We start from the raw sequence: 27,086 nt of genomic DNA, 5'->3' as shown, positions 1-27,086 counted from the left end.
AGCACGCTATTATGGGTCATATTTAGTCATTTCAATTGTAAGACTTATTGATTTAACAGCTCGAAATGTCATTAAAGAGATATTTCAGTTTTTTTTTTATCTGGGGTTGTGAGAAGTTAGTACCTTTGCTGCAGTAAGCAGCGATCAGAGCATTTTCTGTTTAAAGAACCAGGGAGAAATTCTCATGGGGAGCCATCTAAAATAAACCAAACCTCAAAAAATTCAGAATGGTTCAGAGAATGCTTTATTGTTACTTTCTCAAATGAACAATGTTGGTGTTAGTCCATTTCACTGCGTGCAGTGCAGCTGCATGGCAAATTTAACGGTACTCTTTACAAACAACCAAATTCTGAACAACCAACTGCACCATTTTGGTTTTGTAGTGATGGGTAATTTCATCTTTATAGTGGACTCTGGATTTTATTAGGTTTTTTCATTTTTTGTTAGTTATGGTTGCAACTTTATGTGAATTGCTGCTTACTTTTTGTTTGCCGTTATGGGTCATTTAATATAAATGTTAGATTAGACTTACTTTGTTTGCCATGACTGGTACTCTAGCCTATATAAAAAACTTATAGCAATTTTGCAATTATTTTACAACAAAACGGTGCATTGAAGATGGATTCTGGAGCATTACAGCAGGCACTGCGGCACCACAATAGTAATGCATAGATATTTTTTTACCCCAAGTTTTAGGCCCTGAGTTACAAGCACACACTGACTTGATGATAGCTCAACCCTGCAGTGGCCTCAAATAGGGATGGGAATCGAAAACTGGTTCTTGTTGAGAACCGGTTCCCAGTGTTTCAATTCCTTGGAATCATTTGGCGATTTTGCAAATGATTCCCTTATCGATTCCAGTGGGCGCGAATGACGTCACCACGCAACGTTGCGTGGCGAGTCCGGCGCAGCCAGCAGCCAACAGTAAACATGGCGCCCAAGTGGTACAAACGCTCGAAAGTTTGATTACACATCCCTAAAAAAGACGACAACAGGGCAACTTGCAAAGTGAATATTTCACCAAAGGGAGGAAATACTACCAACATGCAATAACTATGAATGAATGTCGCGTTTTCGATCTGCTCCGGACTAACGTTGGTGAATCTGAACCCAGCAACGTTAGCAACATTAGCATGTCCTTGGCTAACACTGCAGACTGGCTCAGAGCCAGAGGCTGGTGGTACTACCCCCAGTTCATGTCTACCTCCAGCTTCTCCTTTCACCAGAGCAGGGAAGAGTTAAATTACCCAGGCCATGATACACCAATGTGGACCTCACCGTTGTTGGGTTTGTGAGGTCATGACTCGTGTTACTTCTAAACTAAACAAAGTTGATGCTAATCGACCGGTTTGTTGTCCTTTTTCTCCAAATGAGAATCGATAAGGGAACCGACAAAGAACCGAATCGTTAAGCAGAATCGAAAATGGAATTGGAATCGTAAAAATCTTATCAATTCCCATCCCTAGCCCCAAAGTATAAACATGGATACCTAGATATTCACTCTGTCCCATAACATCTTAGATGATTGCATCCTTGCAGTCGAGCAAGAAATTTTTTTGGAAAATAACCACTGATAATCCCTCCTCAATTTGCTGGAGTCCACTCTTCTCATTGTTGTTAGACAAGAAAAAAATGACTTGCTTCTCAAAAGACGTGCAGTTGCTTCTTACACCTAGGATTAACATCACCTGAATGATTGAACCACAGTGGCCCAGAAGTTAGAAAAGAAACCACATTTTACAAAACATGACCACAAAAGAGACAATGATGATAATAATCATAATTATTCCTTTTCATCCGGCTCAGGCTTTGTGGGAAAAAAACGATTCGGGTGCTGCAACAACATGGAACAGAACGTTTTGATTTCTATTCAGTGGCATCATCTGTCCGAAAGGCAGATCAGGTGAGAGTGAGCCCATCTACATTATGTACACTCAACAATACCATGAATGATTTGCCTTCCAATATACTGTTTGTGAGATCAGTAGCACGAAATCAAGGAACCAATGGGTTGGGATTCCTAAAGCCTGGTCCTACCAGGCTGTGGCTGATTACATGCATTACGTGCCTTGGAAAACGTGGGATTGGGGGCAAGGGGATGGAAATACTTCCCCTTGCCCCCAGAATAAGACTGCTTGCTGCTGCATTCCTGGAGCCTGCTGCCTCCACCATGAAAGGGCCTTTTGAAAACTGAGAGGCCAGGTCATGGTTCCATCTTCTGGGGTTTTGACTGAGGGCCTTCTGGCACATCTCAGCACTTTCCTTCCCTCTCTTACAAGCGCTACTTATGCTTTTGAGTGTGCATGTGAGTCTGTGTGTGTGTCTTATCCTGCTACTCAGTCCCCTAACTTTTGTCTTACTTCCACCGTTCTTTGGGACTTTAGACAGGACAGTTTTCAGAGTAAGCAGAGAACAGACACAATGTTCCTCAGAGTTAAACACCAATGAGTGGAAAACAAAAAATAAAGACTCCAATGGCTCCAAACGCAGCCACTGCTTTTCCTCTGTCCAGTGCTAAAGGTTAATGGGGTGTATGAGCAGCAGAAGTACTTTAAGCAGTGTGATGCTTTCACACCACGGGAAGTGGAAGGAACGCATCCCCATGTTTCACTGAACTACTTCAAAGTGGATATTATCCATAGTTTGGGACTCCAACACAAAGCTAAACAGTGCAAAGGACTGTGATACGAGCTGCTCTCCCACGTGCACTGGAGTCCTGAGCTGTTCCAGAGATGTCCCACAGCAGCGGCCTTTCACATCACAGGTTTGTGGACATTTTCCCATCTGGCCCATTGTGAAGCCCCAGAACATCATCGGACCCGTGTGCCGACCCGTGGGCTGACCCGTGTGCTGACCCGTGGGCTGCTACTGTGGATATGTTCAGATACATACAGTACTCCTATCAACACAATCAGGAGCAACTTAAAAAACAGATTTCCAGATTTTTTTCTGGGGAAGCTTCACCAAAAAGCCTCTTACTTTGATGTGCTTGTGTCAACAGCAATTTTAAAATAGATTTTCCGCATATTTTCTGAACATTTCCGGTGTTCATGTGTGAAAATAGTTCTAGATTATCTGCTCCAATCACAGTCATAGAGCAGACTCCTCATAATAAATCAAAACAAGGTTTATATAAGTTCAAATTGGTGGAAAGTCCTACAAGTAGGCTGCTATATGTGGTAAAGTTTTCTTATTTGGAGTCAGTGGCCTCCATCTCCTCCTCCGACCAGCTTATTATTCCTGTAGGGATCACTTGTTCTTCCCATTCAGATGACCCTTCAGGTCCTGCCATGTTATCTGTAGGTATTTGCCAGTGATCGTACATTCCCCATGATGATGGAGGAAAGAGTTGCTCATAACCAGAAACACACCAGGAGTGCCAGCGGTAATCACTTAGTGGTGCAGTATCCAAAGCAGCAGGGAAACACCTGAACAAACTGTGCTCGATGGGAAAGAAAGCACAGAGAAAACAGATACACCATCTTCTGTTGTGTGGAAGACTCATTTATTGTACAATACTTTGACTCCAGTGGAGCTGGAGGCACAAGCATCCTTTCGCCCGTCTAAAGGAGGAAAATCCTGCCCAAGCCCCTTCTCTTAGAGATCTGATTTGGACTCATTTGCGCCCTTCCTCTCCCCTACCCTGATCAGCCTCTAGTTTACCGTCATGGGAGTTTACAAACCTCAGTTCCACAGTTAAGTGCAGTCTTAGAAAGAAAGGCACACTGCTAGCTTTTATAGCTTTTATGTCGGATTGCTGTACACTCCTAAAAACACAATGTGCTTTACAGATATAACCCTGTGGTTTGAGTATGGTTCCATCTTTCACCTTGTGCTGCATTAAATATTTATGCTATAGTATATCTAAGTATTACACAGGTTTGCGTCACCACAAAACCCATATCTAACACCTCATTCAACAAAGTCCGACTCATGCTGCAAAGTTTAAAAGTTTCACTGAAGGTGGACCATGTGCGACATTAGATCTTTTTCTCCTGGATGTGGGCTCCATCTGCTCAACTTGGTCAGAACACGTGCCATCAGTAAACTGCACCCTGGCTTTTTGCTCCATACTCTGGTTAGACAAGCAGAATGAGGTCGGCCATCTTCATCTGAAGCAGAACTAACTTCTGTAAAGACCACGCCTTGAAATGATTAAAAAACACTGGTTAAACACTTAAAGCAATACTATAGCCCTTTTTCCATCAACGACATGATTCGCTTTAATTTGATGCGCATCAGAAGTTAGTGCGATACATGTGATGGAAAAACGGTTAAATCGCTAGAACGCCTGTTTTGTCGCATTAAATCAATTCGCTCGAAATAGGTGGTTCAGGGCTAAGTTGTATCGCTACAGAAGTGATGGAAAAGGTTAATGCGATTCAGACTAGCCACGCATGCGCAGATGGTATTGGTAAAGTGCGAGGATTCGAATGTTGTTGTTGAGCCGCTCAGCCGCCCCATTTCACCTATCCTGTCGGTATCAAAACAGCAGCAACAACTAGAAACAACAATGTCCGATGTTAAAAGAAACAACTGGTCGAGAGCAGAGACTCTGCTTTTTATAAACACAATTCGGGTGGTCCTGAAGCAGCATAATTAATTCTCCCCTCGCTCTCATCCTCCTTCTTAAATTTCTGACGGCTATTATAAGCTGACATAGCAGCACTAGCAGCATGTTTAGTCCTATCCTACGGTCCATAACTCTAAATAAGTAACTAGCCTAATAAATAAAACGAAAGCCGGTGGTGAAAAGGTACGTATAGCCTTGAAAGTTATAGCAACTGTTATAACAGGAGGCTGGCTGACAATAACAGCGCGAGCAATTAAATTCCCGCTACCGAGCATTCTAATTCGCAACAATTTGCCACTTTTGTAATGGAAAATCATCTGGTCGAGTCAGAATAATGCGCATCAGCACGTTCCGGTGATGTCATTTTATTTCGCTAGAATCGTCCTGTTTGATGGAAAACCAACCGAACGCATCTTGTATCGCAACAAAGTAATGCGATATAACTTTTAATTCGCTACAGAATCTGATGGAAAAAGGGCTTATGTAACATTTCTACCTTAAAATAACAGCTTGAAAAAATTTGTGCGGCTAGAATGAGTTTTAATATTACGATTGGCCTGTCTCCTATGCCCTTCGGGGGTCTGAGTTGGAAAAACTGCGCATGTAACTTTGCTGGAGCGGCCCGGGAGCGGCCCGGTAGCGGCCCGGGAGCTGAGCGGAAGTACTTCGACTTGCTTTCTGGCACACCTACCGCAAAAACAAATAGACCCCCCTCACGCTCCCAGGTACATTTGATTACTCTTACCTTCTCGGTCGACATAGCTTGCACCTTCTGACTCCTCGCCGGTTCGTCAACAAACGTGAAACGTGAAAGCGAAAGGGTGTTGTATTTACGACAGTGTAACCGTACATTACCTCCAAGCCTGTAGGGGGAGCTCCATAGTGGGCTTTTTGAGAAGTTACATTGTATCGCTTTAAAAACAGAGATCTGATTGAAGAACCTCAAGGTTCAAACTGGCCTGGAGAATAACACCATTGCCCCCCTCAGGGCTGTTTCTCATGTGGCTCCCTAATAAAAGGTTTGTTCCTTTAAAGAACGCACATGTGCATTCCTCGCTGTTCCTCTTTCACTATGACATACAATACAGTCTGTTTAAAAATATTGGGACGCTTCCCTCCTGTCTGGAAAACAGGCATCATCCAGAAACCCTAGGGGCCTCACGGCTGGAGCTGTGCAGCTGTGACACAGGACTCACACAGCACGGATGCTCGGATCTGTTCACGTGGGAGCCCACACAAACATCATCACGCCACGCTCCACACATGGAAGGGCAACTCATGGCTTCCCTACGCTTTCCATGTGGCTGCACTGATGACCTGTGGGACCCTCAGACATCTCTGCTGGGTCAGCCTACAGTGGAAGCTGCAGTCCATGTAAGACCAACACAAAAGAGGCCAAATCTTTCGAACATTTCTGAACTTTGACTCACTTTACAGACTTCATCATCTCAGAATTAAAGTGCAATTTTCCAGCGCAGTCCTCAGACTCACTTAAACTTCATGGACCATGAAAGGAGCTTCCTTTCAACAAAACACAGGGAACACATGCGCTGCCCAACTTTATGCTGAACTGAACTGACCCCACCACAGAATAAACCATCAGGAGCACCAACAAAGCTGGATTCTTCAGTACCATTGCTCATACTTCCACCCAAATAACGCTGAGTACCAGGCTTTCTTCCAAAATGTACCATCTGAACTCCTTTGTGACGGTGTGGCTAAAGCTAAAGCTTGTAGCTTTTTGTCCTAACAACCACTGAAGTGTGGAGCATCATCAACACAAGTGTGTCCTTCTGGTCCAAACAGTCTGATGTGCCAATCGACAAGCTCAAGAGGAGCTCTGATCTGTTAATATGTGCTCACTTAGTTTGATTTTATTTTTACATTTGGTGACATTTTGCTGTATAGGCCGTTACTGGGGCTGCCATGTGGCAATGGGACGTAACCTGGGGATGAGTAACTGTGCAGCAGAATAAATCCACTTTCAGGCTGCACTAAACAACATGGTGGGTCCCCACTGGTCTGCCACTGTCCTGCAGCGAACCCACGGCCATCTTAGCCATGCTCCGGCTTGGAACCAAGCTTTTTTTAAACTAACTCAAACTTCCTTAAATTCCGCAAAGAAATGCATAGGTGTTACAGTTCCAATCAAAAACAACCCGTGTTGAAACACAGACTCTTACCATGCAAGAATGCAGGCTGAAAACAACTGTACAGACATAATGACTAAATCAAGGCTCTCTCTGAACTGTCTGATGGTATCAGTTGCTCTCAGTGGAATGTCCCTTTGTGGCTTGATGCTATCTTCTCACCCGCATACCCTCACCAGAGAAACAGCTTACACAGGGCTGGCTCCATCCCCATGGCAGAGTTAAAACAACAATAGCCCTCTCATAAAAAAAGCAAGCACTTCTCTTCAAATATTTGACCATTTGGAGGCTGAAAGACAAAGTCCTGATGTGGGTGAGCTGAGTCATTTGCATTTTATTGGCTCTCAGATAAGTTTGTGCCTGTGGAAAACCAGAGAAAGCTGTGAAAACAACTCTTAACACCAATACTGGGATGTGAGTTCTTCAACAACTGATCCAGGTTTTAAAAAGGATGATTCATTGTTCTAACTTTGCCTGCAGTGCAGTTTACCTTAATGTTTTAAATCATTACTCATTTTAAAAGTGAAGGAGTGCATCAGGAAGCTGGAGGGGCTTGGAGAAGCACATACGACTGTCATAAAAGAGACTGGTGATTATCCCCGTCTGCTCAGGGCTTTCTGTCTCTCATCTGGGTGGAAACTTCACTCTTTTGTTATTACTCAATATTAGTTTGGTTAGGTTTAGAACTTAATGGGGACAATAAGCAGAGTAAATCATGACAGCCTCAAAAAATGAGGTCAACTTTAATTCTTTTTTTGTGCTCAGTGACCATTCGCTGAATATCAGATCTCTCCTTTCCAAGTCTCTGTTAGTGAATGAGTTGATCTGTGATCATCATATTGATATATTTAGTTACAGAAACCTGGCTGCAGCAGGAGGATCATGTTAGCATTAATGAATCAACTCCCTCTGACTGTTTAAATGTTCACCATGAACCCCAGGCAGAGGAGGAGGAGTGGCAGCTATCTTCAGATCAGGGTTACTCATCAGTCCCAGACCCAAGATGGCTTCTTCACACAGCCAATCCCAGCCAGGACTGACGTGCCTTTGTTCTGTGTCCTGCGTGAAAGTACAGAGGCAGCATGGGAGGTAAGCTGCTCTGATCCCACTGTCAGTCTTCAGAATGCACAAACAAAGCTTTGCAACTTTCTATCCCACAGATTTGAGAAGCCTTAGAGCAGATCCTGAGGCCTCAGCACCTGTGAAAGGGACCCACAGGTGGGTTTGAGGGATGGAGATGGTGGGGTTGTAAACATGTTGACACCTTTCCTTTATGTCATTGATGGGAATTGATAGCATTTTATTGATATTATCCATGCCTCTTACTGATCCTGTTCTTCATCAATTCCCAGATCATTCTGACCCCATTTTCAATTAAGTAACATCAGCATCAACTCAATAGCTTCTGATCTGAAACTCCAAACAGAACAAACATTAGCTTCCAGGGTCATTTTCTACACCTGCCTAATCCAGTTCAGGTTTGCAGGGGGCTGGAGCCCATCTACTGCCTACCATCTACTGTCTACCATCTACTGTCTACCATCTACTGCCTACCATCTACTGTCTACCATCTACTGTCTACCATCTACTGCCTACCATCTACTGCCTACCATCTACTGCCTACCATCTACTGCCTACCATCTACTGCCTACCATCTACTGTCTACCATCTACTGTCTACCATCTACTGCCTACCATCTACTGTCTACCATCTACTGCCTACCATCTACTGCCTACCATCTACTGCCTACCATCTACTGCCTACCATCTACTGCCAACCATCTACTGCCTACCATCTACTGTCTATCATCTACTGTCTACCATCTACTGCCTACCATCTACTGTCTACCATCTACTGTCTACCATCTACTGCCTACCATCTACTGCCTACCATCTACTGCCTACCATCTACTGCCAACCATCTACTGTCTACCATCTACTGCCTACCATCTACTGCCTACCATCTACTGTCTACCATCTACTGCCTACCATCTACTGCCTACCATCTACTGTCTACCATCTACTGCCTACCATCTACTGTCTACCATCTACTGCCTACCATCTACTGCCAACCATCTACTGCCTACCATCTACTGTCTACCATCTACTGCCTACCATCTACTGTCTACCATCTACTGTCTACCATCTACTGTCTACCATCTACTGTCTACCATCTACTGCCTACCATCTACTGCCTACCATCTACTGCCTACCATCTACTGCCAACCATCTACTGCCTACCATCTACTGTCTACCATCTACTGCCTACCATCTACTGTCTACCATCTACTGTCTACCATCTACTGCCTACCATTTACTGCCTACCATCTACTGTCTACCATCTACTGCCTACCATTTACTGCCTACCATCTACTGTCTACCATCTACTGAACCAGGAGGGAACCCACACATGCATGGTGACAACATACCAAGAACCAGCTGAGATTACAACCAGCTGAGATTACAACCAGGTGAGATTACAACCAGCTGAGATTACAACCAGGTGAGATTACAACCAGCTGAGAATAGAACCAGCTGAGATTACAACCAGCTGAGAATAGAACCAGCTGAGATTACAACCAGCTGAGATTACAACCAACTGTGATTACAACCAACATATGTTTCCATGGCAACAGGGAGAGGACGCTGGCGTGATATGTTCGCAGATTCTCCGCCTAAATGACAGCGTTTTGTTTTTATTGTGTGCGATACACATTCTGCTGTCTTTGAACCTCGCTGCGTTCCTGGTTATTGGTTTAACCGTTCGGGGGACATTATACTTCAACATCCAGGTGCCACTGTGTGACGCTGAATCTCCCTCCTCGGCTAGCATGATGCTAAGCTATTCAGCTGCGGAGTTCTTGAGCCTCAATAACGGCAACGTATCTGACGGTCCCCTGGACATCTCCATCATCAAAAGGCTGGGCCTGTTACGACGACCTCGCTATGTTCACAGAAGCTCCCGGAGAAAATTTATTATCCATCGGACTGGGTCATCCGTGCCGGTCATCTTGTCAGCTGGGCGCTCTGGCGCATGGCGTGCACGTCATCAGAGCGCTGCGGCTCTTCGGACTTGTAGTCCTCACGCGACTACAGCTGATCCTACTTCTCTCTGGGCGCCGGATAATAAACGTGGAGTGGACTTTAAACTTCTCAGGCCTATTGGAAGACACATGTCTGAGTCTCGTCTTAAAATCGAACTCTTCAATGTGCAATCCTTGTCCAATAAAGCATGCCTCATCCAAGAGCACATCCAGGATAAGGATCTGGATATCATGTGCCTTACAGAGACCTGGCATCAGTCAAACAGCTTTTTTAGTCTCAATGAGGCCTGTCCTCCTGGAGATAAATATCTCCAGAGAACACGGAGCTCAGGTCGTGGCGGCAGCTTAGCTGTCATTTTTAAAGATCATTTTGACTTTTCTCCAGTGACTCTGCCTGAGCTGTCCTCCTTCGAGTGCTTGGCTTTCTGCTCCAAACCACCATATTCAATGACAGTGCTCCTCATCTACAGGCCCCCCAAACCTCATTCCTACTTTTTCTCTGAGATGTTTGAGACTCTGTCAATGTTCTGTTCCACAAATTCCAACACACTCATACTTGGAGATCTCAACATCCATGTTGATACTCCCAACAATCATCAAGCAGCTGAATTCCTTCATCTTCTGGACTGTTTGAACTTGGAACAACATGTCAAATTGCCAACACACTCTCGTGGACACACTCTGGATGTTGTCATCACAAACTCCTTAACTGTGCAACATCTCTCTGTTTATGACATGGGAGTCTCTGATCACAAAGTTGTTTATTTTGGAGCTTCCCTATCTGGACCGTGCCAACAATCCAAAGCAGAAATTTTTATTTTAGAAATCTGAAAAAGAGCAACTCTGAACTTCTAGCTACTGACCTTAATATTCATATTCCTGTCTCCCTTCCAGTATCCATTAATGCAGTTGACTTTTATAACACCAGCCTCGCTAACATCTTGGACCATCATGCTCCTGTTAGAGAGAGAACAGTTACCTTTTCACGCTCAGCCCCCTGGTTTACCCCTGAGCTGAGGAAAATGAAGACAGCTGGTCGAGTGCTCGAGAGACGCTTTTTAGCCTCTGGTCTGCTAGTCCACAAGCTAGCTTATCAGGAGCACCGCACAATGTATGCAAGGTCTCTCAAGAAATCCCGATCACTATTTTATTCATCTGTTGTCTCAGATAACCCTGGTAACTCCAAAGTACTTTTTTCCTCCATCACTCATCTCCTTCAGCCACGAACAGCTTCTATCATTGACCCTACTAATGACCTATGTGATAAATTTCTTTCCTTTTTCCATAATAAGATCCAGACAATCAGATCAGCCCTCACCACTCTCCCCCAGCACTTAGCCCTACTACCAATTTACGTCTCAGGAGCTCTCCCTCCTTTTGCTCGTCTCCAGAGGTCTGTGTGAAGGAAGTTGAGGCCACTGTCAGGGCCATGAAACCCTCTACATGTGCCCTTGACCCTTTCCCAACAGCCCTGGTTAAGGCCCATATTGCCTCTCTCAGTCCCCTCATCACTACCATAGTAAATACATCCCTTCAATCTGGTCACATTCCCCCCACTTTGAAATCTGCCATAATCAAACCCTTCCTTAAAAAACCTACCCTGGATCCCCAGGACTTGGCAAACTACAGACCCATCTCCAACCTTCCCTTTCTCGCTAAGGTTCTGGAGAAATTAGTCTCAGTTTACATTCAAGAGCACCTCCATGACAATAGAATTCTGGACAAATTTCAATCTGGTTTCCGTGCGGCCCATAGTACTGAAACAGCTTTGGTCCGGGTCACAAATGACCTGTTGATGACTGCTGATCGTGGCTCTTCTTCACTTCTCATCCTTCTTGATTTGTCAGCAGCCTTTAACACTGTAGATCACCACACCCTTCTCCACCGCCTACAGCACCTTGCAGGACTCACTGGCACGGCCCTGGACTGGTTCCGATCATACCTGATGGACAGATCCGAATTTGTCTCCATTGGTCGTGCCAGATCACTGAGCCATCCTGTCTCTTGTGGTGTGCCCCAAGGATCAGTTCTTGGACCTCTTCTTTTTAATCTATATATGGTCCCACTTGGGCGCATTATCAGCAGCTTTGGGGTCTCTTTTCATTGCTATGCTGATGATACTCAGCTTTACCTTAAGTTAGGTAGCAATGTGCCTGAGACCCCACCCCTTTCATCTTCATCATTGCCAGCCCCCTCACCTTGCCAATTATCCTCTCTCTCCACACTTACAGCTGGTCTGGAGGAGATCAAGGCATGGATGCAGCAAAATTTTCTCCATCTTAACAGTTCAAAAACTGAAATGATTCAAATTGGTACTTTACATCAAATTCAACAACAAAAAATTCTCAACATTACCTTCTCTGGCCAGAACATTTCTCTTTCCAGTATGGTCACCAATCTTGGTGTTATTTTTGATCCACAGCTCACCTTTGAAAGCCATATTAAGCATATCTGCAAAATTTCATTCTTCCACCTCCGAAATATTGCAAAACTCCGGCCCTTACTCTCTCTTTCTGATGCAGAGAGGCTCGTCCATGCCTTTGTCTCCTCCAGACTTGACTGTTGCAATGCACTTCTCGTTGGGATTCCTGGCAAGAACATACAGAGATTACAGTATGTTCAGAACTGTGCTGCCAGGATCCTGATGAGAGTGCGTAAACATTAACATATCACCCCTGTTCTCTAATCTCTTCACTGGCTTCCCGTCTCTGCCCGGATCACTTACAAAATCTCTCTGCTCACCTTCCGCTGCCTGCATTGTAATGCTCCATCTTACTTAAAAGACCTTCTCAACCTTCACTATCCTTCACGCTCTCTCCGTTCCTCCAACACCAACCTTCTTCACACTCCCAGAACTCGCTCCCGCACCAGCTGAGAATAGAAACAGCTGAGATTACAACCAGTTGAGATTACAACAAAATGAGATTACAACCAGCTGAGATTAGAACCATCTGAGATTAGAACCATCTGAGATTAGAAGCAGCTGAGATTAGAAGCAGCTGAGATTAGAAGCAGCTGGGATTACAACCAGGAACCCTCTGCAGTGAGGAGGCAGAGCTAACCACCACACCACAGTGCATCCCAGCTCCGTACAGACAGTGTGGGAGGAGAATATCAGCTAAACACTTCTAAATTTCTTTAGTCCCCAATCTCCAAATGTCTTCTTTTCAGACCAGACTATCAAAGACTATGTAATGTGACTCACCTGAAATGTGGAATTTCTACTGTTGAGAAAGGGTGGAATAAACCTTTCACCACTCATTCACCATCCCTTCAGCTGGCTGTACAGTAGGAGTGAAGGGGTTAAACTGAACTGTCAGCAGCCTGAGAGCTGATGTTAGCTGTAGCAACAGTTTCTGTCAACATCTAAAAAAAGGATGCAGTGAGGTAATAATAATAATAATTCTCCTGACCGTTATCATAAAGCAGGGTATTACCTGTTGCATACAGAACTATGCTGGTAGCACATGTGCTGCAGGTACGGGCTTCATGGCACCTGCATTCTGCTTTTACTGCTCTCAAACTCACTTTGCTCACATGCACAGTAAATTAATACAAGTGAATTCCCAATAAAGCTGCTCTCATTCACATATTTTTCTGTTTCTTTAGTCAGACACTGCATCATCTGAGAAACATGCCATCAAAACAAGCTAAAGGCCAAGTCTGTGCAGTGATTTAGGCTATATGATGGTGGGCTATGACGTCCCAAATGGCTCTCACAGTTCACAGCACGGCTGCAGGAGGGGTTTCTGTTGCAGGACAGAGATTTCCCACTGGCAGGCGCTGCGTTTGTCTCATTTTGCATCTTAACATCTTAAATTGTCATTTCTTCCAACTTCTGTAACACTGTTGAACAAACAACCTGTCCTTAACTTATCTTTTATGGTTGCTTTACCATTTCTACTATTGTTTTAATCTATTGATCTATATGTTAGCAATGATTTTAGCATGTATTGTTGTAGTAATGTTTAATCTTTTTAGTGGGAAATATTTTGAGTATGTGCTTTGCTTTATAGTCACTCAATGTAGCTTAGTTAGTGAAGACTCAAAGTATACTGCTCTGTAGCACTGTTATCCAAGACAAATTTTCAGGCCCTGAAGTGGAAATCACAACGGCAAAAAATGGCAAAAGAGAAAACACAACAACAGGGGTGGTCTGTGGCGTAGTGGGTTAAGCAGGCGCCCCAAGTACAGAGGCTACAGTCCTCGCTGCAGCTGGCCCCGGTTCGAGTCCCGCATCAGACGGCCCTTTGCTGCATGTCATTCCCCCTCTCTCTGCTTCCTGTTTGTCTTCAACTGTCCTGTCCATTAAAGGCATAAAACACAACAGATATGAGCGCTGCTAGTGACAACGTATGCGCTGCTATTAAAGAATATTTTGATGCGAATATCCCATCTTACATGCTGCTTTATCTCTCGATGTTAACAAAAAGGTCTCAAAAGATATTGACAAGATGTTATTAAACTTTATATGGAGGAACAAAAACCACTATATTAAAAAAATCTGTAATAATGAACTCATATGATAATGGTGGCCTCAACTTTTTAGACTTTTACACTTTACATAATACTTTCAAAATAAATTGACTTAAACAATTTATCAAGAACCCATCTTCAATTTGGAACTGATTAGCACTTCAGGGCCACCGTACAATGGCCAATGGTTAATGGTTCTATCCACTGTATGGGAAAAATGATGATGTCAGAATGTAAGTTGTGAGTGTCATATTCAGTGCAGACTTGAGAGCCCTGCGTACACGATGTTGTTGATCACTTGCCAGCACCCGTCACACTGATAGAAGAATTGATACGCTTGGAGGTGTACAATACCAATGCTTTAGAAAATTTTAAATTGTCTCTCAAGTGAAGCCAATTCTTGATCCTCATCCCATGAAAGATGGCACTGGGACTGCTTTAATAAATACGACTTCTAGGTTCAATACATCATTTTGACTTTGCTGCTCAAAAGAGTAGCTTTAGGAGCTCAGAATTCTAGAAATCTTCAGTGCATGTGATGGAGGAATGCACAATGGATGGAGGAGGGTGTGTCAGCCCTGCAGGAAGCAGTGTGCCATGTGCCTGGGACTCAGGAATAACATGCAGACTCAACTGTATTTGCATCAAATATGATATTTTTCCCAAACCTGAAATTTTCCAGGTTGTTACTGTTGATTCCCGTTAATTCCCATGGTTTTCAACTTATAAAATTCCCGGGATTCTGCAATCCTACTCAACAGACAGCAGTATAATACAAATCATGGTGTTCCTGCTGTTAGATCTTCACATTAATATTGTTCTTTCAAATGTAATGAAAACAGAAGAATTCTTACTTAAACATAATTCTAACATTATGATTATTAGTAAGTAAGTAAGTAAGTAAATGTTTATTTTTATAGCACATTTACAAGTGGCAGAGCCGCACCAAAGTGCTTTACAGTCAAAAAAAGAGCTAAAAAATGCATGGAGGAAAAGAAAAAGAAACAAAAGAAAATATCAAATAATATATAAAAAGAGCTAGAGAACAGTGACTGGTGGAGATTTAAAATATGAAAAAGGAAAAGAAAAAACATTTAATAAGGCAACCAGGGGACACTTTATACAAGTGTTTAAAAACAAGGGAGGACCCTAACTAAAGGCCAGTTTAAAAAGGTGGGTTTTTATCAGGGATTTAAAACTATCTACCGAATCGGCTGCGCGGATGTGGAGGGGGAGACGGTTCCAGAGAGTGGGGGCCACTATGGCAAAGGCTCTGTCTCCTTTTGATTTTAGCCTGGACCTAGGCACTTCCAGAAGCAGTTGGTCGGCTGAACGAAGTGCTCTAGGGGGGATGTGACGGTGGAGGAGGTCGGACAGATATGAGGGGGCCAAGCCATGGAGGGATTTGTGGACTATGAGTAGCAGTTTGAAATTGATATGGAAGTGAATAGGGAGCCAGTGGAGTGATGCAGGGACCGGGGTGATGTGTTCACGTTTTTTAGTGCGGGTGAGGAGACGGGCAGCAGAGTTTTGAACCAGCTGCAGACGGTGGATTTGGGATTTGTCGATGCCAGTGTAAAGGGCACTGCAGTAGTCCAGTTGGGAAGAGATGAAGGCATGGATAGTTCTCTCAAGAGCACTCTGGGGCAGGTATGCTTTGATCTTTGCTATGGTTCTTAGATGGAAAAAGCTTTTCCTAACCACTGCACTAACCTGTTTATTGAATTTGAAGGCACTGTCGAAAATAACGCCCAGATTTCTGACAGAAGGCCTGATGTTCGAGGCGAGAGGGCCCAGGGCATTGGTGGAGAAAGCCGGGGGAGGATTGCCAAAGACAATAATCTCAGTCTTCTGCTCGTTTAGGTTGAGGAAGTTGGCACTCATCCATGACTTAATGTCTGCCAGACAGTCAACTAAAGAATGGATCGCGGCCTGCCCATCAGCCTTTAGGGGGAGATATAGCTGAACGTCATCAGCAAAGCAGTGGAAGGAGATGTTATGTCTGATCAGGATTTCCCCTAAGGGTAGGATGTATAGCAGAAACAGGATGGGACCTAGTATGGAGCCTTGAGGGACCCCGCAGGTTAGGGGGGCAACAGAAGAGACAAAGTCTCCAAGCTGGACAGAAAAGGTCCTGACGGCCAGGTACGACTGGAAGAGTTTCAGGGCTGTACCTTTGATGCCTATATGCTCAAGCCGAGACAGCAAGATCCTGTGATCCACCGTGTCAAAGGCGGCTGTAAGGTCTAGCAGCACAAGTATCACAGGGCAACCTGCGTCAGCAGCTAGGAGCAGGTCATTTAGCACTCTCAGGAGAGCAGTCTCTGTGCTGTGGGCTGTTCTGAAACCAGACTGGAATTTCTCGAAGATTATTAATTCATTGTTTACTCACTGAAGGTATAAACTGTCATCTGTCTGTACGTATAAAAGAAACATGAAAAATTATGTGGCTCACTTGTGGAATCAATGATAATGATCCACATTATGTGCTTTTTATGTTCATTTACTTTTTTGCATATGCACATATAATTAAGTATGCAGATTATATATTGTAGACAGGCGTATATGTAAATTAAAGATAGACATGTGTGTAAATAAAGACATTCATGCGTGTTTTGCTGTAAATAGATAGTTTTAGTAAACTTGCACATGTCTGTTAGGCATATGAAGATATGTGGTAAATGGACTATACTCATATAGTGTACAGACTTCTTAGTGTACACAGTGTTACAGGCTCCATAGTGCTTTTTAACTCTGTCACACACATTCACACACCAACAGACGTGGTGGAGGCCACATGCGGTTCAGTGTTCTGCCCGAGAACACTTAAACATGTTGAAGTGGTACCACCCACCTACCACCTGAGCTACAGCCACCATATGTGTTGATTACATAAATAATATTTTATTCAATAGAAAATCTTCCTGTTGTCACAAGATGGTGCTGACAAAAGCTCTTTAGATGCTGCCAGCAACAGCGGAACTCTCACCATTTGCTCTGAAAAACATCTATTTTTATTGTCCTTGCTAACATTTAAATGAGGTTTCTGCCCATAGTTACATTTAAAAGAGAGCTTTGGTGTCCGTTGTTTACATCGTCTTTCAAATGCCTCTTTGTCATTCTTTCCTTTATCCAAACAGTCAGGAGGAAATGAGATAAGTGGAAAGCTTATCTGGCCACATAAATATCACCAGCAACAGAATATCACACAGATTTGCTTGTAAAACTCTTCTCTTTGGCCCAGATTTCAGAACTATTATTAAAAAAAACAGCTGCTAAAGGAGGAGGGACAGGCCAATAACTATGAGAAGCCTGCTGTTAACATATTTCCACAGACTATGACATACTTTTTAACACCAACCACTGCTGGCTGAGCACTTTCATCCTGCACTACGCATGCATGTCTATGAACAAATAAGCTTCAACAGGTTAAATATTTCAAATTTAAATTCCCAAATGTGACATGTATGATGTTCATTTCACCTTCAGTTTAACTGTACCCAGGCTATTAGGCTTTATGTCCTGAAACAGTGCAGCCAGGTTTCCTGCTTTCTCATTTAAAACTCCACAGGCTGGAGAATTAAATGCGTATTAGAGAACATTAAAACGTTGCATTTAACAGAATGGTGTTTGATGTGGGGCTGGAGCACATTTTGAAAAAACTTTGAAAAAAAACATTTGCATGTAGGCTCCATAATAAATGTGTAAATGGACTGTACTTGTAAAGCGCTTTTCTAGTCCAGCTGACCACTCGAAGCGCTTTCACACTGAATGTCACATTCACACACACACTCATACAGCACATCTTAGAGCATACAGCTATTCACACACATTCGTACACGATGGTAGCCAATGTGGGCTTCGGTGTCTTGCGCTTGAGGATGCCAGAGTCGACCCACCACCCTTCCGATTGGTAGGCAGCCGCTCTTCCTCCTGAGCTACAGCCGCCTCAAAATCTGTTCTGATGCAGCCAACATGTTATTCACATGAGCAATCAGATGTTTCTGCCTCAAGAAAATAAACATGGCCAATAGTTGTGGACGTGAAAGAATATAAGCCTTACCTAAAGTGATGGACTCACCACACTGTGAGGATGTTGATTCAGTCAACAAAAGATATGACAGTGCTGAGATTTTACTGAATAACTGAACATTCTGTACGGTGGCCCAGGAAGGTCAACACACGAAAAATCTCTACACTGCTAATTATATGCCAAATATACCTGAAAATGATGTTTATGTTTCTGTGGGCTGTAATGATGTCACGGGTAGGCTGTGTGCAGCATTAGATTTCTTGGGAAGTGCATTAGAGTTAGAAGTTGCCGAGATCTGCATCGGGTTTGGTATAAATTACATATATTAAACTCAATACTACGTCAAAACAGATCAATTATGATGTAGGATACACAATTAGAGCCTTGAGTGTCTGTATTTCAACACAAAGAGGGGACGCATTACCCGACAGACGCTGTTCACTTCCATTGTGGCTTTTGTAGTGCGTTCTGGGCCAACCGAATTCTCGCTTTGAAAAACACAAACAAACAAAACTGACAAATCCTTTTAAATTTGATTTTTTTTCCCCTGATGAAATAGTGGAAGAAAATATAGAACAAAACGTTTCAGCTCCTCTGTCTTTTCTGCCAGCTTGAGTTCTTTGAGGACTTCACAAATGAAAAACAACGTTCTTCATCAATCAGGTTCCAACTTTCTTCTAACAGATCAGCTCTGCAGGATGGAGCATTTTTACCGTCCCCCATAAAACAGCTGTTTGCTGGCCTTGTCATTGAGTTGATAAGTCTTTCCTGAAGAAAAGGGTGGACACTCTGGTCTGTGGAGAGCTCCATATCGCATGCACGGCGTGATCCAGACTACTCACTGCTGGACACATAGGAGGCAACGTGCGGTTCAGTGTCAGGCCCAAGGACATCTCAACATGTGGACCGAGGAAGCAGGGAATTAAACTGAAAACCATGGAAATGGCAAACGACCGCGGAGATACAGGGTTACCGCTTCGCTTTTCCCCCCATTATCTTGTTCTTTTACAGATTTGATCAGTTTGTGTCTCTCCTAATAGGACATTTTAATTGACATCAGCAATTCAATGCAACACCAAAAATGTTTGCTTGGTTCCAAACTCTAAAATCGTCTACTTCATGGAGAAACTGGCAACATGGGGGGACATTTTGACAATTCTGTCGGATATCAGTCTATAAAAATCCACAATCCAGGACAAGTTGTCCAGAGTTCAGAATTAACTCTGTTAGTATTCACTGAGTTGAGACGGAATGTGTCAGTGATCCAAAATCAAATACTCATAGAATTCCAAAAAAACCCCTTAGTAAAAATATAGTAGTGAAGTATGTACCATAAAACATGAGAGCAAATCCTGGCCAGGACACTTTAAAAGAATGATTACTAACAGACTTAACAGCTCTGCTCGAGGCCCCAAAAATCTCCCAATCCAAACCGAGGATGGCCAGGAACATGTTGGAATTCACCGAGATTAAAGCATCCATCATTACTTCTTCCTCAAATAAACAGACATTTCTGTTTTCACCAGCAACATTTTCCTGACTAGTATGTGTTGAAACCAAATGTCTCAAATACACGAAAGGCCTCTAACAAATGCCTCAGCTCATCTCTGACCTCTGCCGTCCTACAATTCTATACAATTTATGTAGGACAGTTGTAGAGGTGATCCAGCCGAGCTCTTAACCAAACAACTGATAAAACCTTCAAACAATGGGACTGATGGCATGTTTGTCCTGCTACACATTGGGCCTCATGCAAGAACATTTTCGTATTTTTATTCTAAATTTCTCTTCCTTTTTTCATAAGAAGGTCTCGTACGAACACACCACGTCAGATTCAACAAACGCTCTGAACTTCAGAAAAAGTGTGTAAACGACCTGCGTAAATGATGAATGCCACCCGTGTGTATTTAAGTGCACGTGCACGAGGATAGTAGATGTGCATACTCCACGCCCAAAATTATACCATATAAGGCTGTGCTTCCTCTCTCCTGTGCCAGGAAGTGTTGAGTCATGAGAATGGCATCAAGAACAACTTTAGGGGCTCTGAGACTGAAGTTCTGCTTTCAGAGATCCAGAAAGGAAAATCTGTCATTTTTAGCAGAGTCAGCAGTGGAATTACGGGACCTGCTAAAGCCAAGAAATGGGAAGTTATTATGAGTGCTGTTAATTCCGTGTCTGTGTAGTTCGTAATGTCACCGAAATAAAGAAGAAATGGTTTGATATGAAAATGGCTTAAAAATGTGCTCGATGACTGCAACTTAACCTTGATTTCTAGTCGTCCGGGAAAGGCCACGGAGAGCCACGGAGAGCCCTGTACGTCGTCGGAGACCCTCCCGGAGACGCTCTCCGTCGCTTGCGTGCGTCGGCCAAAATTCAATTTCAACAAGCTCCAACTCCAAAAACAGTCTTTCTCTCTCGGTCGCCATCGTTCACAGTGAGGAGTGGAACGGAGCCAGAAGGTGAACAATCAATCAAACACTTTCACCATAGATGTCGCCAGATTGGGTCGTCTAACATAGCGCCGCCTACTGATCGGGAGGTGAACTGCCTTGCGTATCTGACATCCCGACGGATAACTTAGAAAGGATTAATAGCCTCTGCGTGACCACGGAGTCGGATTGACAGATAGCTACGGAGTAGCATTCCGAGGCCTTAAAGCCGTGCAATCAGCTGTTGCCTCATCATGATGGCTCTTTGATGGGGCGGTCCATGAGGGGGGTCTTCTGGCACCACACCTTCTGGTCTGCCTGGGCTGGTTCAGGTGGAGACCCTCGTTCATGGCAATATTGTAAAAATCTGGCATGCCACATTTCTCTGGGCTATAGAGCAGTTTGCCCCCCGCTGTATGGAGACACACCCACCTGGCCTTCAGCTCAGTGGTGCTTTGATGCGTATATGTGTGCAGTCTAGTGCTCCAATTATGATTGGCAGTCCAGCCACAGCATGAAATTCTCTAAATCTGTACTTTTTGGACAGCGGTGTATGGGAATCTGATGTACCATGGGTGATAAACTGATGAGAGTTTTGATGACCAAGGGGAGTGCACGACTCACAGAGTACTGGGACACCCCCGATCTGTCTCCAAACTCCCTCTGAAAGGTTCCAGTGGCCAAAAATCCAAGGGTGGAGAGGACCTGGACGTGTGGTGGAATTGGGTTTGATCGGCGTGTTTCTCTCTGGAGTTGTGGCTCCAGCAAGCTGCATATCTGCAGCAGCACAGTCCTTGGCAATCTTAATCGCGATGTCAGCCATTCGTCTGTCTCCGCAGGATATCTACACGTTCTCGGAACACACGCTCTCTTCCAAGAGCCTGACGCGCTAAGGCATCCAAAAGTAGAAAGTCAGCCGCTGGTTACACTTCCCATTGACCTTGTTATATACAGAGTCAAATTAACCTTCAATTAGTGCATCATTTAAGCCAAACAGAATAATGTCAGCAACATTATGGGGTATAATGTATATATTTATTTATGTTTGCTTCAAAGTAATTAAATATACAATCCATTAGTCAAGCAAATGGAATAACAGCGGAATAACAGCGGACTATTTTAGGAAACTCCTACGGCAGGTCTGGATCACTCGTAAATTCTGTTCGTACCTGAAAGAAAACGTAAAATACGAAAAGATTGGTGAATGCGCAAATTCTCTTAAATCCCTCCTACGCACGACTTAAGAACAAATCTGTTCGTATGAACGGTTGTTGCATGAGGCCCAATGAATCTACCTTCCCCTGAAGAAAAATCTAGCTAGAGGAACTCTCAAAGGCATGATCTTATTTCTTGAGCACCAATGATTTGATTTGATTTTCCAAAATGACAAGTCAAATAGGAAACACATATTCCAGCCACACAAGATGTGCACAGTCTTTCTACTTCTGCATGACACATTGTACATTTCCCTTTTCTGACTTCATGACAAACTGCACCTGCCCAACATCTGGGTTATTCTACAGGGTTACCTCCCCTACAGAGGAGGTGTCTAAATCTTTTTAGTCAGTAGAAACTTAACTGGATTTATGTTGTTTTCAAATGGGGCTGTGCAAAGTACTTAGAGATAACCAGCAGCTGGGTTTCCAATTACTATTGAAGCAAATCTGCATTGATCTTTTGTAAACCCACAAAAGTACATGTTAATCAGACAAATTTATATCAACTGGTTTGAAGTGAATAACTGGACTGGACTGAACTGGTCTGGTCAAATAGTTAGAAAAATTATTTCGAATTATTTTTCCCTAAGCTCTTTTCCGTGACCTCAAAGGAAAACATCAAGGGGTTAAGGAAAGATGGCAGGAAAAATGATTCAGGAAAAGATGATGGAGCAGCACTGAGAATCCAGCCACACTCTGCCGTGATATGGCTCTGCAGCACTGAAGGGTTTTACATTGTCTTTGCAATCTTATCATTTGAAAACAATGTAATATATATTAGAGATAATATGGAATACTACTTTATTATCAAAGTAAGTTCTCAACTAAAAAGCTAAAAAAAATTCAAAAAAGTTAAATATGGTGTTGGGACAGGCTGCTCATCCACCTGTCCTCATGAACATGAATCAGAGTTAGTACCACCGGATGAAAGTAACTTTGCTAAAGGAGATCTTAATGGAAGCATTTGGGGTCCTTTCCTTACTACAATATTGAGAGAATGTGAACAGCTCTTATCATGGCTGCTACTTAGATACTTCCAGGTCATTTCACTCAGATAGGAAGGTTCCTCATAGCTCCTACCACCAGAGAAAAAGAAAAAAAAACTGCAGGGCACATCCACAAGAGGAAAATGGAGAGAGCTTTTCATCTTTCTTCTTCAAGTACTTCAATATCTGGCAATATGTGGGTGATTACATCCTATCTAAAAAAAAAAGAGGTTGTTTTCCAGCCCAGACCAGAGAAAACTGGTGAGTCACGTCATTGTAATCTTTACCAGGTCAGACGTGATGTTTCCATTACTCCCAATGTGCATCAAGACAAAAACCAAACCTTTTTTCTTTTCTTCATTGTGTTTTCTACAGTGGCTGAGAGAGCTCGGAATGCTCTGACTAAAACATAAGCAAGCTGGGAAAAACAGCACACACACACACACACACACACACACAACCAAATACATAACGATGCTGCAAATCATCACAGCAAATGCAAATACATGCTGTAAACGGTCACAACATAACCAAATAAAGGAAAAGGTTGAAACAGGGAGCACCTTTTAATGCTTTGGGGCACTTCCAACCACGTCACACTTCTAACTGTAGCAGGAAGCCCCCCTGTTGTGGCTGGTGCATAAGATGCCACAGCACATAGATGAGAATGGCCTGGAAACAGAAACTTTCAGTTTTCCATTCACCTCCATCTTCTCTTCCTAATTAGAATGGTTTACGTTTTTAAAACCTAGTGTTCCTGTCCAGCATTCTAACTACTCACAACACAGCAAGGGTGCTATATCACCCCAGAGATGATATCTGCATGTTTGCTTTTGCTTATCCACGATGACCAAACATGGCACGTCAACTTCAACTGTCCCATACCACAGAAGTACCCCCCCCCCCCATGTGCCTAAAGTCTGTAAGTCTGTTTTTCTCTTGTCTTTTTGTTTATAATGTCTTGTTTTTCTCTCTGCTATCTGTTTGTTCCTTATGTAAAGCGTCTTTGAGCATTTGGATAAGCGCTATATAAAACCTATGTATTATTATTATTATTATCCCATCATCTGGTTAGAAAAGCTGAACCTGGCTCAGCTTCAGAACACGATGTCTTCCACTGCAGTGCCAATCCAACCAGTCACACACACACACACAGACTGATTTCTGCTGGACTTCTTCTTACAACTGTTTTGATGAAAGACAAAGCTGTGGCCACTCGAAAACTTTCCAGTACCATAAAGTCTTGTATGCATTATTTTCTGTTTTGCTTTGTTCTGGCACACCAGGATTTTGTTAAAAGTGACCACAGAAATGACAGAACTCTTTCTAACCGTCCCCACAGGCCCCTTTTTCTGCAGCACTGCCTTTCTGGTCGAACCTCGCTGTGAGTACTCGTTTATTTGCTTCTTTCACAGCTGCTACAGTGGAAGTCAGACATTTCTCATTGCTTATACAGTTTATATGGTGCTCTGAGATCATTTCAACTCATTGTTATTCAAATTGCTATCAAATCATTTTCAAACATAAATATTTACTGGTTGAATGTCATTTTCTATACAATCCCTGTAAAGAAAATGACATGGCAAAAGTTGGGACGCCGTTTCAAATGTAAACAACGTTTTTTAGGAAGTGTTGCTCCTATCAAATTTAAAATAAGCTAATATTTTTCATGAAATGGTAAATTGTATTTCATTCAACTTTGGATATGTTTTCTCTGTTCTATTAATAAAAAAATGTTTTTTGCAAATCATTGTGTTCTGTTTTTTATTGTTTATAGAGTATCCCAACTTCTTTGGAACTGGGGTTGTATATTTAAGGCATGAAAGCTTCCACATGGTAAAAACTGACCCATTCATCCATGGTCCGTCCCTATTTAAGAGTTGGAAGAAGTCAGGAGACCTTCGGTGGTACTGGTCACAGTTTGGGGCTGGTACTGGTCTCAAAGTAAAGAACTGCTGGCTGCGGGTCCAGGAGGGAGCAGCAGTATAGGTGCTGATTATTCAGGCCCTGTACCCCACCCCCATCCTCCACTTATTAACAAATGGTAAATCCTGAGAGCTGGGACCCCCCCCCCCCCCCCGAATTAGCATGACTAACAAAGACGCGGGATTACCTCGAGCTATGCATTCAATTAACATGACAAGGACACAGAGGTCCTTTGAGTGTGACACAGGCAGCTTTTTATGAGCTGCAGGAACACATGTCAACAGGCTGAAAAAGGACAAAGAGTGTTTAAGTGGTCCCAGACTTCTGCAGAGGGAGCAGAGCCCCCCCAGCCCTGCACCTTTTAAACATGGGAATGATCAGGATTAAATGCAAAAAGACAAATAGTTCCAGGTAACACGATATGAGCTGAAGAAAGAAGCAGACACTCTTGGGCTCTGGCTCTCAGATTGGGAACATTTTCTGCGGAAGCAACGTGCAGCACAACTCAAGCCAAGCAACAGATTAAAGCGCCATCCGTGGAAAAGCGAAGCCACGAAGCTCTGCTTTCCTCCCGGCTGCGCGCTGTGCGCGGCGGCTGTGGAGGCTCAAACACTCACCGTTACATCTTCCACTGGGGGAGCAGAGAAGCACCCAGAGGACGCTCAGCAGGAAGGGGGCCATGGCGCTGCGTCTCACTCCCAAAACTTTTCTGCCGCCGCTGGATCCGCTCTCTTGCTTTCCTCCCAGCAGCTGGATCCTCTCTTTTCTCTTTTCCTCAGCAGCTGGATCCTCTCTTCTCGCTTTTCCTCTCAGCAGCCGGACTCAGAGTGAAATTGCGCGTTCAGGAGTCCGACATGAAGGTGCGGGACAGCTGTGGATTCTCCGGGAAAAACAAAGGCGCGTTCATCCGCGCGGCCGCTGATCCACTGACCACTGTCCTCACGGGGAAAAGAGGAACGCACGGGAACGCTCACACGCACGCTCGGTGTGCAGCAACGTTGAGTCGAGGGCCCCATCTATAGACTGAAGCAGGGAGTCCTACCTGCCGCCTGTAAAAGCCCCAGAGCCGGGCCAGGCAGCTGGACTCATTCTTTTGTTTCTTCATCTGCGAACATCTGGAACTAATTCCGTGTGCAGAAAGCAGCTCCCCAGATGTGCACCCTGATGGCTTATTCAGAGATCCTGCTACACGGCCTTCTCTGGGCACATAACAAACTTCCCCATAAACATCCATTTTCATCAGGTGTAAATTCTCTGCGACAATAAGTCGATCCCAAAAAGCTGTTTGGTTCAGTTTGGGCAGGGAGCTGAGACAATGTGAGCCTGTGTTTCTGCATGTTGGAATCAGTTTCACTGCGCTCAGTAAGTTCAGAAGTTCACAGTAAAACAAACTTTACCACCAAATGCACGTGTTCTATTCCCTCTGCACAGGGACAGGGTGTAAGATGGGCCCCGGGGCCCCAGCTGTCCCCACCTCGAGCAGGAGCAGCGTCAGGATTCAGGTCCCTGAGCATGTTTGACTGAATATTCCTTTGGAAAGGTGACTGCCTGTATGGGAGCAGGCAGCAGGTTAAAGCTCTGCGGCTGATCCTTCAGCATCAGTGAGACACGACACAAACATCGTGAGACGGTGCTGCTTTGCTTTGCCTTGGACATGAAGGAAGTGCTGATGATTTATTAAATCACAACTTTCTTTTGAATTGACATCAATGTTCGTAGAAGAACTAAAACATTTCCAAAGAAATTTTGATGGGTGCCAAGTGGCTATTTCACTGTGCAGTTGTTTTATCTCCAACATAACGCTGTTTTCACACACATAAATGTCTTCTCATCTATATCATGTTCTGTTAAATAATTAAGCCTATTTAAACTAACACAGACTTCTTCATGTGTCTGAATGTGCCCACACAGGGTTAGGGTTATCACACAGCAGCTGCTCAGCTCAGTGGCATAGATAGTGGGAGAGGCCAAGTACAGAATTATTTCTTATCATTGTCTTCCTACATTTACTATAGATTATTATAAGTATTATTATTTATAGATATTTGTACAAGTCATTGTATCATTATATATTTTTTTCTTTCTTTTTTTCAGAGATTTTGTAAATCTGTCTAGTTTTGTAACTTGTGTTTCAAAACGTAAATTGGGGCGGCCGTGGCTCAGTCGATCGTCCAATAACTGGAAGGTTGGTGGTTCCATTCCCACTCTCCCCACCCAAAAAGATTGCTGAAACTGACAGCTGGAGGGGTGGCA

General features: G+C 43.6%; 1 protein-coding gene across 1 annotated transcript in view; it reads right to left on the bottom strand.

Annotated features, from left to right (window-relative positions):
* Positions 1-25,867, bottom strand: part of ror2 (receptor tyrosine kinase-like orphan receptor 2) — a 71,888-nt gene extending 46,021 nt beyond the window's left edge. Inside the window, exon 1 of the mRNA XM_075455821.1 lies at positions 25,451-25,867. Within this exon, the coding sequence (XP_075311936.1) occupies positions 25,451-25,514 (64 nt within the window). The 5' untranslated portion in view covers positions 25,515-25,867. The remainder of the gene's footprint in view (positions 1-25,450) is intronic.
* Positions 25,868-27,086: the final 1,219 nt, after the last annotated feature.

The sequence above is a fragment of the Odontesthes bonariensis genome, chromosome 22 (assembly GCF_027942865.1).
Source record: "Odontesthes bonariensis isolate fOdoBon6 chromosome 22, fOdoBon6.hap1, whole genome shotgun sequence".
NCBI classification, from domain to species: Eukaryota; Metazoa; Chordata; class Actinopteri; order Atheriniformes; family Atherinopsidae; genus Odontesthes; species Odontesthes bonariensis.
The sequence above is the reverse complement of the archived record's forward strand: the minus strand, read 5'-3'. Positions and strand labels throughout refer to the sequence as shown.